Source organism: Cryptomeria japonica, chromosome 10, assembly GCF_030272615.1.
Source record: "Cryptomeria japonica chromosome 10, Sugi_1.0, whole genome shotgun sequence".
Lineage (NCBI taxonomy): Eukaryota > Viridiplantae > Streptophyta > Pinopsida > Cupressales > Cupressaceae > Cryptomeria > Cryptomeria japonica.
This window is the reverse complement of record NC_081414.1, coordinates 701,505,765-701,522,748: the sequence shown is the minus strand read 5'-3', so window position 1 is coordinate 701,522,748 and position 16,984 is coordinate 701,505,765. Positions and strand designations below refer to the sequence as shown.

At 35.4% G+C, this 16,984-nt stretch overlaps 2 protein-coding genes across 2 annotated transcripts; both read right to left on the bottom strand.

Annotated features, from left to right (window-relative positions):
• Positions 1-372: 372 nt before the first annotated feature.
• On the bottom strand, positions 373-2,825 carry LOC131078205 (uncharacterized). Its single transcript, XM_058015866.2, has 2 exons — positions 2,646-2,825; positions 373-741 (listed from the first exon to the last, which is right to left on the bottom strand). Exons 1-2 carry the CDS (start codon positions 2,823-2,825, stop codon positions 373-375), a joined length of 549 nt encoding a protein of 182 aa, XP_057871849.2.
• A 7,321-nt stretch (positions 2,826-10,146) lies between these two features.
• LOC131078189 (ethylene-responsive transcription factor ERF039-like) lies at positions 10,147-10,734 on the bottom strand. Its single transcript, XM_058015849.1, has one exon. The coding sequence runs from the start codon at positions 10,732-10,734 to the stop codon at positions 10,147-10,149; it is 588 nt and encodes a 195-aa protein (XP_057871832.1).
• Between the last annotated feature and the right edge of the window lie 6,250 nt (positions 10,735-16,984).

Sequence of the window (16,984 nt, the reverse complement as noted above, 5' to 3'; positions counted from 1 at the left end):
ATAAGAACCAAGTCCAATAGGAACAATATATCCTATGATAGAGAATGAGGTTATTTTGATCAAGTGTTGTAGTTTCGTGATAAAGGATGATAGATCCTGATGAGAAACTATGTTTGAACAATCAATTTATCAAAGAAAATATGATGTTGCACTTTATGGTGTTAGATCTTAAAACTTGTTGGAAATGAATACTTGAGACCTTTACCATGTGTAGCTCTTGAATCTGTTTTGACAAAAGATAACCAGATTGAAGGACCCAAGAAGATGACCTCGTCTCTATGTTTGACTGTTTGAGAAATGGGTTGTTTTTGTTTTTTGATTTTGATGTAGTTTACTGGAAACGCTGACAAAATGACCAGGAACTCTGTTATACTAACCAAAAACGCTGACAAACTTACGAGAAACGCTGACAAACTTACCAGAAACATTGCTATAATGACTAGAAACACTACTGTTTGGACCAGAAACGCTGACAGACAAACCAAAAATGTTGCTATATTGACCAGAAATGCTGCTATACTGACCAGAAACGCTGCTGTTTGGACCAGAAATGCTGCTGTTTGGACCAGAAATGCTATTGTTTGTATCAGAATTGCTGATGCTTGGACCAAAAACACTTCTATTTGGACTAGAAACGCTGCTGTTTGTACCAGAAACACTAATGTTTGGACTAGAAACACTGTTGTTTGGACTAGAAATGCTGACAGACTCACTGAGAACACTGCTATACCAGAAACGCTGCTATATGGACCAGAAACACTGATAGACAAACCAGAAATGCTGACAAAAGGACTAGGAACTCTGTTCTGCAATATAGTGACTCTAAAGTTCAAATAATGATGTGTAGACTTAGGAAATTAAGTGGTTGAACTTAGGAGATTGCAATTTTGACCCAACTTTGTGATTTTTAGACTCAGAGAATGGATATTTAGACCTAACAAGTGCATACTAGAAGATCTAGTGTTGAAACATGAGCAATTTGACATTCAACCCAAAAGAGCTAACGTTTAGACCAAGAGAGCTGACATTTAGACCATAAGAGCTGATGTTTAGACCAAGAACTCTGCTGTTTAGACTAGGAACTCTGGTGTTTAGACCAGAATCTCTAATGTGCTCAACCTTGGAGAGTTAATGTTGAAAAATGAGAAAGTTAACATTCACACCAAGAGAGATGATGTTTGGACTGAAAATGTGACTGTTTGGATTGTAGGTGCGACTGTTTTGACTGTAGGTGCGACTGTTTGGACTGTATGTGTGACTGTTTGAACTGTATGTGCGACTGTTTGGACCGTATGTGCGACTATTTGAATCGAAAGAGCTAATTTGTAGGTGCGACTATTTGGACTATGGATGCAATTGTTTGAACTGTATGTGTGACCATTTGGACTGTATGTGAGACTGTTTGAACCCTATATGCGATCGTTTGGACCGTATGTGCAACTGTTTGAACCAGATGAGCTAATTTGTAGGTGCAACTATTTGGACCGTAGGTGCGACTGTTTGAAGCATATGTGAGACCGTTTGGACTGCATGTGCAACTGTTTGAACTGTATGTGCAACCGTTTGAACCGTATGTGTGACCATTTGGACTGGAAGAGCTAATCTACTGTGAAACTTGTGAATTTGACCATTTGAAGTTTGATTTTTCAATGTTTGTTGTATTTCAATGGATGAGATCTTGACGTGACTTACAAACACAGAATTCAGATTGTATTTTTGTCCCAAAGGACACATAAAGTGTATGTTCAAGAAGCTTTAAAGAAAGCCCAAGTTTTCATGGGTTTTGAATAATTAAAAACACATTAATCAGTCTATCCTAAGGAGATTAGCTTCATTATTAGTTCTTAGCCCACAACTTGGTACCCTGTCAGCTCACATAGCCTTGTCACCCCCTAAAGGGCGCCCATGTTTTTGCCTTTGCGAGAGCTACTGGAGTCCCATTATGAGCCTAACAATAAGGTCTCAAAAGGGGAGTTCACACATATGCTCAAGAGGGACATATGGTGAGTATCTTAAGGAGAGATTCTTCCCCCTCCATGCACTAAGAATTTAATAATGTTTGGAGGTAAACCAGGTAGCTTCTAATTTACTTGGAACTAGTAAGGGATCCGTTCGACGCATTGGGGTATAAACTCAATTAAGAGGTCTCCTAGCCTTGAAAACCAAGGTTTGATATACCCAAAGGTACGGAGGAGAGCTATTCCTGAGCATTGCCGTTGCTTTGATTTTCATCAAAAATACATTTATTTTATAGTGGGTTGGAGTACTTGGCGTTAGCCATTCCCACTTAGGTCGTTCCCCTCTCACCGGCCTTAAGGGCTAAGAGTTAATAACTCCTCGGGAGGGTAGGCCTACTAAAGAAATGCACTATTGAAAGCAAAGGATAAGTCTAGTTTTCTGATCACCTAAGAAATGTGAGAGCATATTCACCTATCATCAAAACACATAAGAAATGTTTGTCCATTTCCATTGTAATTAGTCTATGTGCCTAATTTAACAAATATAAGTGCAAAATCCCATAGCTACAAACAAAGTAGTTTATATTGCATTCTTTGGTGGTGAAATAGTTTATGACTTCGGTCTTTCATAGCGAAATAAGTACCTGCAAAACCAATAATCTGCAAAATCAATAAAAAACTGAAAACTCCATCAAGTTGACCAAGAACGCCATCATATGTGACAAGAATGCTACTCTGCACACCAGAAACGCTGCTCTGCACACCAGAAGCACCGTTCTGCACACTAGAAATGTTGTTCTGCACATGAGAAATGTTGTCAAACAGACTGAAAACACTGACAAATGTACCAAAAATGACACCATACATATCAAAAATGCTAAAGTACAGATTGAAAATGCTAAAGTACAGAAAAAAATGAAAATAGAGTTGAGGAATCTCCCATAAACGTCATTTGAGGTGTCGAAACGCCACAAAAGAGGCTAAGAACGCAATTTGGGAGCCCAAGAGAGCTAGTCTGCACTCCAAAAGAGCTAATCAATTTGTCAATGAAATTTCCTGCAAGCAAACTTGTTAAAGATCAAAGGGGCTAGGCCCCATGGTGGGCGCCAATTAATGTGATGCTAAAAATGTGGTATATAAGAGGCATACACATATAATGAGACAATAAAGTATAATTGAAAAGTTTAATTGAAAACTAGATTGGAAATGCAAACCATAAGCCTTCCTTGAAATGTCCCATTTTCCTCTATTCTTGAGGACCTTGAAGGTGTTGGATTGATGGGCTTTCAGCGGAGCAATGACCTCCAAAGTGGCAACTCAAGAGTTGAGTAGCTGTTTGATCATGATTGACTATGGAGATGATATGCAATGCGTGATGTAAGAAACTAGATTAACATGCTATGATCAATTCCAAATCTAATTACTAGATAATTGAAATGCAAATTGCCTATAGTAATGATGCCTAAATTGATATGAGATGGGATCCATATTGCTCCAAAATGGGGGATATTTATAGGAATTCCAAGGCCAAAGCTGAGGTGGCAGGAATCAATGGTCCAGATTTGATTTGAAGATATGAAGGGCCAAGATTGAGGAAGTTGGAGAAGAGGTTGGAGGAAGGGACACTTGTCATCTCTGTGGTGACAAGTGTCAAGGAGCCTTGATCATGAGAGGGCAAGTGTCCAAGGGAGGAGATGTGGAAAAAGTGCCATGTGTCTCAAGGAGAGAATATCCACACCATGGGAGGTTAGGATAAGGAGGTTAGGATGTGCAAGATTGGATAGGGTTAGTTAGACCAAAGATTAGATTGAATGGGTTAAGTTAGGGAATGGTTAGGTTAGGTGGTTAAAGTTAGGAGCCATGTGCTCATTTGAATTTAGAAATTCAAATAATTGGAAAATGGTAATTAATCTCAACAAACTTGAGTTTGTTAATCTTAATTAGGGATTAGAAGAATTGACTAATATGGGGGGACATTAATTAATTTAGAATTAATTAATTAAAGGGGGATGTGAGATGAACTATATAAATAAATCATTTAGATTTATTTACTAGTAGATGAATAGAGAAATTAATTAAATTGCTTGTGAATTCAATTAATTGGGAAGGGGAATTAATCAAATAATTGCGTATTTAATTAACTATCTTCAGACCATTTTTAGGTGTATACAAATAGAATTTATTCATTTAATTGATTGTGAATTGGGTTTAATGAATTAATTAAAAAAAATTAAATGCTTTATTTAATGAATAGGAGAATGTTTGAGGATGAATTAATTAAATGTTAATTTAATTAACTTTTGGCTAGTAGGTTTATTAATCAAATAAATAGTAAATATTCATTTAATTAAATGGACAGATTTATGTGACTACAGATGTTATAAAAAGAGATTATAGAGAATTGTGGAGAGAAATAATGTTAGGATGGATGAGGATAATAGAAGTCAAATCAGAGTGAGAACCGACAATGGAAATGGTCTTAACTGAATTGGTAACACCTTTATTAGAACATAATGTAGAACCAGTTACTCTGACAATATCAAAAAATTCAACAGGAACTAAAGATCAGGGAAGAGGAATAGAAAGGTAGAAGACTCCTAGGTATGTAAGGATGAATAAATCAGAAGATCAAATAATTGGACAAGAAGAAGGTTGGTAGTTGATGAGGTATGCTTAATTTATTTTGTACCAACATCATCTATAGAAGCTTGTAAGGATGAATGTTGGATGAAAGCTATAGGAATTGGATCAGTTAGAAAATGACAACATATGGATTTGGATGTTATTGGAATTAGTCTTGATTGGTTTGCAAATGGATATTCTTTGAAGGAAGGAATTGATTATGTTGAATCCTTGCTCTGGTAGCTAGGAGTTTTGGATATTGTCAAGGATTTTTCTGGTATGGTTTTTGTTTTATGATAAATTTACACTTTGAGCATGTTTAGATGTGGATTGGAATGGAGAAATAGGTAACCAGATAGGCTCATCCGGTGAAGCTTTCTTTCTTAGAAAGAAAATTTTTTTAGGGATCAAAAAGAAGCAGTCATGTACTTCTTTATCTACTACTGAAGCTGAGTATGTTGCTACTGATACTAACTATACATAGGTTCTATTGATGAAGCATATGTTGAAGGATATAAAGCTAGATTATAATGTATCGATAGTTATTCACTGTGATAACTCTGCTGCTATAGACATATCGAAGAATTTGTTATTTCTATCAAGTAAAATTTTCTGAAGGAGTAGGTGGAAGCAAATGAAGTTAGATTTGTTTGAGGAATCATTTGAGCATTTGAGAGACAGGTTGAGGTTTTTTGCCCCTTCGATAGAGACCTGAGTGATGCTAATTGGCATCAATGCAGTATGCATTATCAAAGCTATTATTCATTTCAGATTGATGTGGTGATGCTACTACTTAGGGGGGTAGTTAGTCTTGTGATTCAGTGTTTTATGATTTTTCTTTGATATTTATGTCAGATTTATAGCATTGATGTCAAAGGGGGAGAGATATTCATGTGAAAAACTTAAGGAGTTATATACGTTAGGGGGGGAGATATCTATGTGTAAAACAAAGCTTAATAGAGATATCAGTCTAAGGGGGAGATTATTGGCACAACGAGGAGGAACTGGATTTCAAAATGGCTGTATCCCATTGGGGGAGTCTAGTTCAGGTTTATGGATGGTTAATTGGTGCAGAGATATTTGGTTCAGAACCTCATTGTCATATCATCTTGGTGAGATTGTTGGTTGTCTTCCATTGGGGAAGACTTGTTTGGCATTTCTTGGCACTTAGATGTTTTTCACATCTAGTGTTGCCATCAATGCCAAAGGGGGAGGTTTTTGGAAATTTGGAGGAATTGATTATATGTTGCATTGATGTTTTGTCATTGATGTCAACATGAACTGCTTTGGTTGTTTACCAGTATCCTTTTGGTCCCGGTAGGATGATTGGTTTCTAGTTGGTATGATCATGTTGATCCGGTATGCTCTGGTATGCTTTGGTCTGTGGAATTGGTTTGGATTGGTTATTCATGTGTTCCTGATGTGTATGACATTCACTTGGTATAGATTTGATGATCCGAAAGCTATCAGTTTTTCTAGTAAGCCTTTTGGTTACCGGTAAGGGTTTTACTGGTAGAGCTTTGTTGAAGATATTTTGATATTATTCATAAGTGGTGTTGGTGTGGCTTCTAGAAGGTTATCTTGTTCATGTTCTAGCTATTCATGGTGTTTCATTTGGCTTATGGTGACCTACTATAGATCTGGTGTTCTTATGCTAGGTTATGGACCAGTTTATGTAACATGTGGGTTGATGCTCCCGATGCGTTACCAGTTGGATTCATTGATTGGATTATGTTGTTTCGGTCTTAGGCCGACCTGGTTGATCATTAGATTGTGGGTTTAAATTATGAATTTATTGTTTTATATTTTAGGTGGATGACCTAATTGTTTAGGTCCCAGGTTGGTATAAATATGATGCAAGATCTCTTTGTAGATCATAGGGAGATCATGTGAGGTATGGGTTAATGGATTATGTATATGAGAACAATGTTGTAATCATATGCAGAGGATTTGGTCGATCATAGGTGATCGAGTTCGGTTTATGCAAGAGGTTTAAGGCCTCTTGTATTGAGCTTAACTGGAACTGTACTCGGGCATGGGAGATGATATGCTTGCAGTTCAATCTTCATTCTGAATTGTTGCCTGATGTTTTCTATAGTCAGTGAGACTTGTTTTGTGATGAGAAGTGTGCTCTAGGCTGTGGGCCTTCTTGCATGTGCAAGCCCCTGATTGTAATATTTATTCATTTGATCAGTGGATAGATATTGTGGGTCTCCAATCCCACCGTGGTTTTTCCTCTTTGAGGTTTTCCATGTATAATTTTGTGGTTTTATGGTTTTTATCTTTGTGGTTGCATTGTGTCTTATTTTTATATGCTTTTATGTTTACCGGTTGATGATTTTTTGTATCAATAAGGTTAAATTTCTCCATTCCAATAGAAAACTGATTCACCCCCCCCCCCCTCTCAGTGTTCTTGGATCCAAAAAATTTGTGAATAATCAAAATAAATTCTCAAATGTGAAAACTAAGTGAAAAACACTAGTTGCATTGAGGGAGTAAAGAGTTACATAATAGGTTGGGGGTACCGTTATGGAGACTTCAATACTATGCAAAAACATGCATCAATCATCCTAAGTCATGAATTCAAACTCAATTTTTAGGAACTCATAGATTTAATGCAATATGATATTGTTATTATACAAAGGATTGAGTACAAGAATTCAACAAAATTTAAAAGTACTTTATTTCTATACTAAGATTAGTCCATACTCAAACACGACATTCAAAAGATTGCAATAACTAGGTCTTGATTACTGTGATCACTTAAAAATTAACAAACAAGGCTAAGTTAAGTCATATTGAAGCTGAAAACTATTTTTACTTATTAACTTATACAAGAAACAACCATCAATTTATAATTCAAAGACAAACATCAACTTTAATTACACAACCAATCTCCATTTATAAGCACTTACAACTTCAAGCAACTTATTATGTGAGATGGAATATGCAAAATCCAAATGAATTTTAATTTTATGCATCACATTTATAGAAGAATCATAGTGATAATATCATGATACACTTGATCCTCATCATCAATATTCACTTATGCATGGAATGCTCATCATTCACTAATGTATAATTCAACAAGAAACATGCATTCACATTAAATTTAATATCACTATATATTACACAAAATGTTATCCTTGTATTAAAAGAACACTCACAAGTAAGGCACTAAGACACACTTACAGAATGCTTCTATTAATCATGATTTCCTTTAATATATGAAATATGAAACATATTGAAAGTAGAGGCAACTAAGAATTCATACCATACACACATAGACAAATAAAGAATCGACAAGAAGTTACATAGTTCTACTATTAATCATAATTTCCTTTAATATATCACAATGATTACTATACAAAAATTGGGTCAACATATTACCATGATTAATAATACAAAGAATTCTAATGATTTTCCTATTTCACTAACTTCAATAATGATCATCCATACGTATGACCCACTTAATTTCATCTTCTTAACCCCCTTTCACATGAAATGCAACTAAGTAGGTACTATCATAAATTCCCTAAAGAATCCTAAGAAATAGGTGTACTTTGTGCATCTATGCCCAAATGATCTATTTAAAAAATTCCCTTCTTCCATGCATCAACAAGTGTTTCCACACATGCACAATGCATATATATAAGGATTAATAGATTAGGATTAATAAGAATCAATAAAAAATTAGTCCATGTATCGAGCATCTGAACAATGATCAATGTTTCACCATGATTACATTATTCACATAATATAGTTTGTAATATTCAATTATAAACTATGGGTATGCAATTTTAAGTTAAATAATCCATAGACACATCAAACAAAAGAGTGCATTAGCATAGTCAGGCCCAATCAGGAGTGACCATACTTTACACTTGAGAAATATGAAACATAAAGATGACCATTTGGATACAAAAGCACTTTAAAGTTCTAGTAAAGTTTTCAACCCAAATTTCATCGAACACATCAAGCAAGAGGCAAGTAATGAATCATAGCATGCACACATATATGCACAAAGTATCAACAAGGTATACCAAAATTTAGTTAGGCTCTCTACATTACTACTCAAGTTGATCGATATTGATCTAACTACTACCATAATTAACAAGCACTAAACATTATTCAATTAGAGGGTACTACAATAAACTAGTCACAACTTAACATACTAAACTCAAGGCCTTAGCACTGAACCTAGACCTCTAATACCATATGTAAAGTTCCACCGCAAACTAAAATAACATATTACTCAAATCACATGTAATAAGTGTAAATTAAGGTGGCGTGCTCATATAAATAATGTTTGCATACATAAGCCCAAAGATTATGCAATACACAAGAAAACTTTTTCCTTTACAAGAGACCACAAGGTCGAATACAAACTATGCATAGAGTACAAATCTAAAGATAACCGTAACATATACTTCCAACATATGATCTTTGGTCAAGCACACAATGAGTGGGAACATCATTGGAGTGCTTTAACACCCAACCCGGAAGCTCCAATCTTGCCTAATATTCATCCATTGAAAACTACCTAATGCTGCACAAAAATGACTAGCAACCCATTACACTCAAGACGGATGGAATCTAGTGCAATGTGATATATCTAGATGCTAGTGTATTAATAGCATCATGGGAAAAGAGTATGAGACATAATAATAAAATTAAAAAACATATACTAAATGATAAAACAAGCTTTGTCCAAAGGAACGTTTTTTCTATTTAACAACAAATAGATTTAGGGTAAAAAAAATCTCCATTTCTATGCTCCTCGATATACGACACCTGTTTGACTTCAAATAAAACAGTCATTGAAGACACAAAAATGGAAGATACAAAAATGGAGTTATGCATATCTAATTGTTAACTATTAAAAATTTGAATATAAATTCAACCAGAGTTAATTTACAACATATTTATATCAACAAGGTCTTGAGTCAATAAAGAACACGTCAACATAAGTGATAAATGATAATTCACGCCTTTACCATATACATCTAAGAATACAAACTATTAGTAACACTACCTGTAGGAATCTCGATTTCTTATCTGACAATTCTTATTGACAAACCAATGGCCAACATGCAAAAGAATGTTACTGGCACGATCTTGGTCACAAAATTTTATTCCGTTTATGTGGGATTTAAGAAAATCTACTCCTATAAAAGTGCTAGACTACGCATGTCAATTTAATCCAGAAAAAACTCTCTTTCAATCTCCCAATGAAGAAAGGCAGATGGAAAAACTAAGAAGGGCCCTTTTCTTTAATAAGGAGTAAGTTACAAGATTCCTTATGCTAAATCAGGAAAAGCCCACAATGGGATTACTATGATGTTGGACTAAAGCTACAAAATCTGAAATGGTTTAGACCGCCTATAAACTAGGAAGTAGCTTTGATAGGAGTGCAGAAAGTTCATCTATGTAGAACTAGAATTTTGAATACCATGTGCCATGGTTAGCAGATAGGCTGAATGCACCATGTGCCGTTGCTAGTAAAAAAACAATGGTTGCAGGAGGATTGTAAGGAGGACCTAAAATTGAAAATTACCTTGCTAGTCTAAGTGAAATCCCAAAGAGATATAAACTGGTCATCTCGATCATCTTCTCCAGTGATTGGGTTATCAAAGACGAGAGAAGATCCCATCAGCACTCCATCTGCAATGTTCATCAGTAAGTTTAGCCAATCTAGCCATGAATCCACCAGCACATTCTTTTCCTTTTGAGTTACTACAATATTAGTCGATTCAGATTGATTTTGTGGAAACACCTCTGGATAAAGAAAGCCATCATTATTATCATCACTATTGGTGTTGGAATCCACTGGTTGTTGAGAATAAGTGTATGCAGCTTCGACTGCAGCCGCCTTAATATCTTCTGCAGAGGAAGTTGCAGGACAAGGAAGCGACTGAATTAAGTCAGGGAAATTGAAACTAGCTGAGTGGCCTCTTAAGGCAAATGCAGCTGCATCATGAGCACGAGCTGCCATCTCCGGTGTCGGAAACGAGCCCAACCATATCCTCTTCTCCTTCCTCGGCTCTCTGATTTCTGATACCCACATTCCCCACTTCCTCTTTCTCACACCTATATACCTACCATGCTTTCTTCCCCTCCTATTTGCATTTACACTACTACCCTCCTTCCCCATTAATGATTGCAAGAGCTTATACAGTACAAACACTATTAAACTTGGGTTCCTTGTCTCATCGACTCAAAACAAAATACAACTAAAAGTCGACACTAGGTACGGACTTATAGATGAAACAAAGTCGGAGGTAACTGGATGTATTATCACGTGTTCTTATCTTTAGACTGTTGTTTCACCTAGCTACACGTTAACAACCTAATCTAATACGTCAGAGAGATATTCGATTCCAAACCTTAACCTCCTCGCTGGACCTCATTAATATGAATATATTGATAAATTTAACATATGTATTCAATTATAAATAGCTTAAATTATATTAGTTAGACTTTACTGAAACATCAAACAGTTTAACAATAGGGTATCTGTTGGCCTTTCGCCCTCAATGGTGACATTTTCTCCTTTTTAATTTTTATGGTTGATTTGTCTTCCGAATAAGGACAAAGCATACCTGCTCACCATATTTGGATCACCTTCTCAGCCGATGAACAAACTAATTTCTTTTTCTATTATTATAGCAAAGGAGTATTTTAAAATTGTTTTGAGTAAGTGACTCATGAAAACAATTAATATAGTTAACTACGATAATAAGGAAATTATTATATTGCCCCCATCATCGAGCATCAAAGAATCAAAGAGCGTCACAAATTTTTTAATCAAAAATCCAATGACAAGTCTAAGAAGTCAATTCTGAATATAGAATTATAAAGAATTGATTCTAAACATTTGATTTTTAAGATTTTATTATTTCTGATTCCTAGGATTATTTAGTTCTTTAAGATTTAATTATTTTTTATTTCTAGGATTATAGTGATTTGTTTGTAAACATTTTTTTGGAAGGGAATAAATTCTCTTTTATATAAATGAAAATCAATTAAATAATCTTTGTAATGATGTACAAATTAAATAATCTTTGATTTCAATTGGGCGAGCTCATCCAAATGGCTTCCACAGTTGTCACAGACCATTTCTCTAGCCAGAGTACTAAATCAAAGAGTCACAACTTAATATTCTAGGTTCAAGGCCCTAGTGCTAAACCTCAAAATCCGATACCATATGTAAAGTCCCTCCTCAAAATAAAATAACATATTACTCGAATCAAATATAATTAAGTGTAAATTAATGTGAGATGCTTAAATAAATAATGCTTGCATACATAAGCCCAAAGATTATGCAATACATAAGAAAACTATTTCCTTTACGAGAGACCATAAGGTTGAACACAAATTGTACATAGATTAGAATACTAAAGATAACCCTGACAGATACTCCCAACATATGATCTTTTCTCAAGAACACAACAAGCAAGAACATCATTAGAGTGCTTTAACACCCAACCTGAAAACTTCATTTTTCCCCAATATCCTTTCATCTAAGAATACCTAATCCTCCACAAGGATGCCTAACAACCTATTACTATCAAGATTGATGGAATCTAGTGCATTATGATATATCAACATTCTAGATGCTAGTGTATTAATATCATGATAGTGAAAAGAGTATGAAACATAATAATAAAATTAGAAAGTATGCACTAAATGATTAAAAAAATCATTTTCCTCAATAGATGACACCAGTTTGACATCAAATAAAATAGTAATTGAATACACAAAACTGGAACTATGCATATCTAATTGTTAATTATTAAATATTTGAATATAAATTCAACCATGTTCAATTTACAAGAAATTCATATCAACTAAGGTCTTAGAGTCAATAAAGAACATGTCAACATGAAGTGATAAATGATAATCAATGCCTTTTCATTTATGTCTAACAATACAAACTATTAATAACATTATCTTTAGGGATCTCGATTTCTTATCTGAATTCTTATTGACAAACCAATGGAAAGAATGTTACTGGCATAATCTTGGCCACAAAATGTTATCATATTTATGTGAGATTTAACCTAATCATCACTAGACAAACATACCTATATAATAAAATATACTCCCTTAAAGGTGATAGACTACCCATGTTTTATTAATCTAGATTAAACTCTCTTTCAATCTCCCAATGAAGAAAGGCTGGCATAATAACTAGAAAACCCCTTATCTTTAATAAGGAGTAGGTTACAAGATTCCTTATGCTAAATCAAGAGAGACCTAGAATGGGATTACTATGATGTTGGACTAAACCTACAAGATCTGGAATGGTTTAGACAACCTTCTAAGTTTGTTCAGTAGAACTAGAAAGTAGCTTTGATAGGAGTGCAAAAAGTTCATTTATGTAGAACTAGGATTTTGAATAACATGTGACATGGTTAGCAGATAGGTTGTAAATACCAAACATGTCATTGATAGTAAAAATATAATGGTTGCAGGATGATTCTAAGGAGGACCTAAAATTGAATTCAATATTGCCTTGCTAGTCTAAGTGAAATCCCAAAGAGATATAAATTGGTCATCTTGATCATCTTCTCCAAGGATTGGGTTATCAAAGATGAGAGATGATCTGATCAACACTCAATTTGCAATGTTCATCAACAAGTTTGGCCAATCTAGACATGAATCCATCATCACATTCTTTTCCTTTTGAGTTACTGCAATATTAGTCAATTTAGATTGATTTTGTGGAATCACCTCTTGATCAAGAAAATCAACATTATTATTATGACTATTAATTTCGAAATACAACAATAGTACTTGTTGTTTCAATGGGTGTTGAGAGTTTAAGAGTATGCAACTTTGACTGTAGCTTCCTAAAAGTTTGTTGCAGAGGAAGTTGCAGGGCAAGGAAGCAAATGAATTAAGCGAGGGAAATAGAAATTAGCTAAGTCCCCTCTTAAGGCAAATGCAGTTGCATAATGTGCAAAAGATGCCATCTCCAGTGTGGGGAAGGAGCCCATCCATATCCTCTTCTCCTTCCTCAACTCTTTGATTTCTGATATCCACGTTCCATAATTCCTTTTTCTCACGCCTATATACCTAGGATGCTTTCTTCCCCTCCTATTTGCACTACCTTGCTTCCCCATAAATAATTGCAAGAGCTTATACAATAAGTTGTAAAAAAAATTAAACTTGGGTTACTTTGTGATGTAGGATTATCCCTTGTTCATAGCAATTTTGCATCAACCAAAAATATTTTCCTTTATGTTTTGCTTTCTATTTGTAGTTTCAGCATTTCTTTTTGTGTCTCTCGTTTTTGGCTCACTGGATCCTGAGGAGTTGGATTCTACTTGAAGACTCGATCATCTTTCTAATTTCCAGACCGCATCACATTTGGATAATTTTTCGGCAAGATATCGCTATCGGTTCCCTTGACAGTTTCCTGTTACTAGTTGACAGTTTCTTGTTACCGGTTGCCTGGACCTATTTTGGTGATCTACTAAAACCCCTTCCAAAGCTTGCGAAGCCTTAGGCATCGATTCTGATGTTCCTTGGCATGTGGCCGACCTTTTACTGTGATCTACATTTCATCCTTTGGATTTTCTAGAGGAATCTCTTAGCGGAGTCCGACCTTGTTGATTTTACTTGTTAGGTCTTGTTCTTCAGGTTTTGATCCCTTTTTGGGCTGACCGGATCATTTGGATCATATATAATTGTAATTGCACATTAGAATGTAATCGATCAAAGAATCAAGTAGCTAGACTGAGCGTAGAAGATGGATCTTAAGATTCAAGATCCTGGTTGTGACCTATTCTATATTTGAGCATGTTCTAGCAGGCCTGTGAGTCAGTTATATTGTAACCTGGTTGTTACCATTTGGATGTAATCAATTTTTATGAAATAAAATAATTTGTTTTGCATTGCATCCATCATATCTTTGTGTTTTCGTTGTGTTTACTCTTGTTGACCAGTCAGGATTGATCTCTTTGAGGTCCCTCCTCATCGGTGACTGATTCAAGTGATATCAGAGTGAGTTTTCATTTTGGAGGTTGCATGTCCTGAAAATTTTGTTGTAGGGTGGAAGATTGCAGATCCGACCTACAACTACAGAGGACCTACATGAATGATGGCGCGAAGAGGAGCTCGAAATGGTGGAGCACGCAGGAATGCATACCTTGTTGTGATGTAAATTTTGCGAGATATAGAACCTCAGTTGGAAGCCATGGAGATAGCCTAGATAAGAGGCCGACATATTGAAGATGTAGGTGAAGATGAAGGAGAAGAAGTCTCGGCAGGACAAGTAAACCCATCGACGGTTTATCCTAATGAGGAAAGGTTTTTGAGGGTTTTGAGTAGGGCGAATACTAAACCTCATTTTACCCCATCAAAATATGATGGGAAGTTGGATTCAGATGAATTGATGGATTGGATCTCAGAGATGGAGAAATACTTTGATTTTGAAAACACTACAGAAGAAAGGAAGGTGAAATATGCCTATGCCCGGTTGAAAGGTCATGCATCTCTTTGGTGGGAGCATTTGCAAGTTGATAGACAAAGAAGAGGTAAAGAGTAGATTAAGACATGGGATCAGATGATTGCTAAGTTGAAGTCAAAATTTATGCCAACTAATTATCAAGTGAATCTGTTCCAAAAGGTGCAAAATTTGAGATAGAAGGAATCTATTGTGAATGAATACATCAAAGCATTTTACAAGTTGATCATCAGATCCGGACATGTTGATGATGAAGTTAAACAATTTGCAAGATATTTGAATGAATTGTGGATGTCTATACAAGATGAACTTAGTTTTATCAAATTGGAGAGTGTTGAAGAGGCTTACCAGTATGCCCTAGAGGTAGAAGAGAAGCTAAATAAAAGACATGAGCATAGGCAGAGAGAAAAAGGTGGAAGGTTTACCAGAGGAAGATTTGAAGGAGGAAGAGGATATACCAGAGGTAGAGGAACCTATACAGATTAGAAAAAGGACAAGGAAGTGAACAAAGAAGGTAATTCATACTGAAAGAATGATAGAAATTTCTACTGGAGGAGAGCACCAGATGGTTACCAAAATGAGAATTTTGGAAGCCAAGACAAGAGAACATTTAGAGGAACTTTCTATAAGTGTGGAGGAGAAAGACACCGTGCTTTTGAGTGTAAGAAGACAAAGAATCCTAGAAGAGCAACAATGGTGGAAGAAAACCCCACCGAATCAGACAATAAACTAGAAGATGGTGAACTATTGATGATGAGGAGAGCTTTGTGTCATACCAGAGGAGATGAAGAGCCCTTGCAGAGGAAAAATTTGTTCAAGACCAGATGTAAGGTATCCGGTAAGTGTTGTAAAGTTGTTATTGATAGTGGTAGTTTAGATAATCTTGTTTCAGAAGAGATGGTGAATAAGTTGAATTTGGAGAGATTGAAACACCCTAAGTCTTATTAGATAGCATGGATTCAGGATGAACATAAGTTGTTAGTAAGTGAACAATGTTTGGTGAAATTAAAAATTAGGAATTATCATGATGAAGTCTTGTGTGATATTATGTCAATAGATATTTGTTATCTTTTGTTGGGTAGAGATTGGCAATTTGATAGACATGCACTACATGATGGGAGAAATAATACATACACTATTGTGGCCAATGGGATGAAGCAAACCTTGTTGCCTTTGGAGAAACCTTTGAAGAATGAAGACTGTATGAATGCTAGAATCTGTTTTGTAGATGGAAGGAAATTCCTGGATGGATTGAGACGTGAGAATGTATGTTTTGCCTTCATTCCTAAGAAGACTGAGAATCCGGAGCATGAGGAGGAACAAACGGAAGAGATAAAAGATTTGTTGATAGAATATAAAGACATCATTTCAGATAATGTACCTGATGGATTGCCACTTGTGAGAAGTATTAGTCATTTCATGTACTTGGTTCCCAGAGCTATTTTGCCTAATAAAGCTGCACACCGAATGACACCGGAAGAGAATGAAGAACTGAATAGACAAGTGCAGGAGCTGTTGAAGAAAGGTTTGATCAGGAAGAGTCTGAGCCCTTGTCCAGTACTAGCAATATTAGCACCTAAGAAGAATTGAGAGTGGAGAATGTGCAATGATTCCAGAGAAATAAATAAGATCATAGTGAAATACCGGTTTCCTTTGCCTAGGATGGATGACATAATGGATTGTTTGAGTGGAGCCCAATACTTTACAAAGATAGATTTGAAGAGTGGATATGATCAGATCGGGATCAAAGAAGGAGATGAGTGGAAAATAGTATTTAAGACAAATGAAGGACTGTATGAATGGTTGGTGATTCCTTTTGGATTAACTAATACACAGAGTACTTTCATGAGTCTAATGAATGAGGTATTGAAGAAATTATTGGGTAAGTTTGTTATTATATATTTGGATGGCATTCTTATTTTTAGTAAGA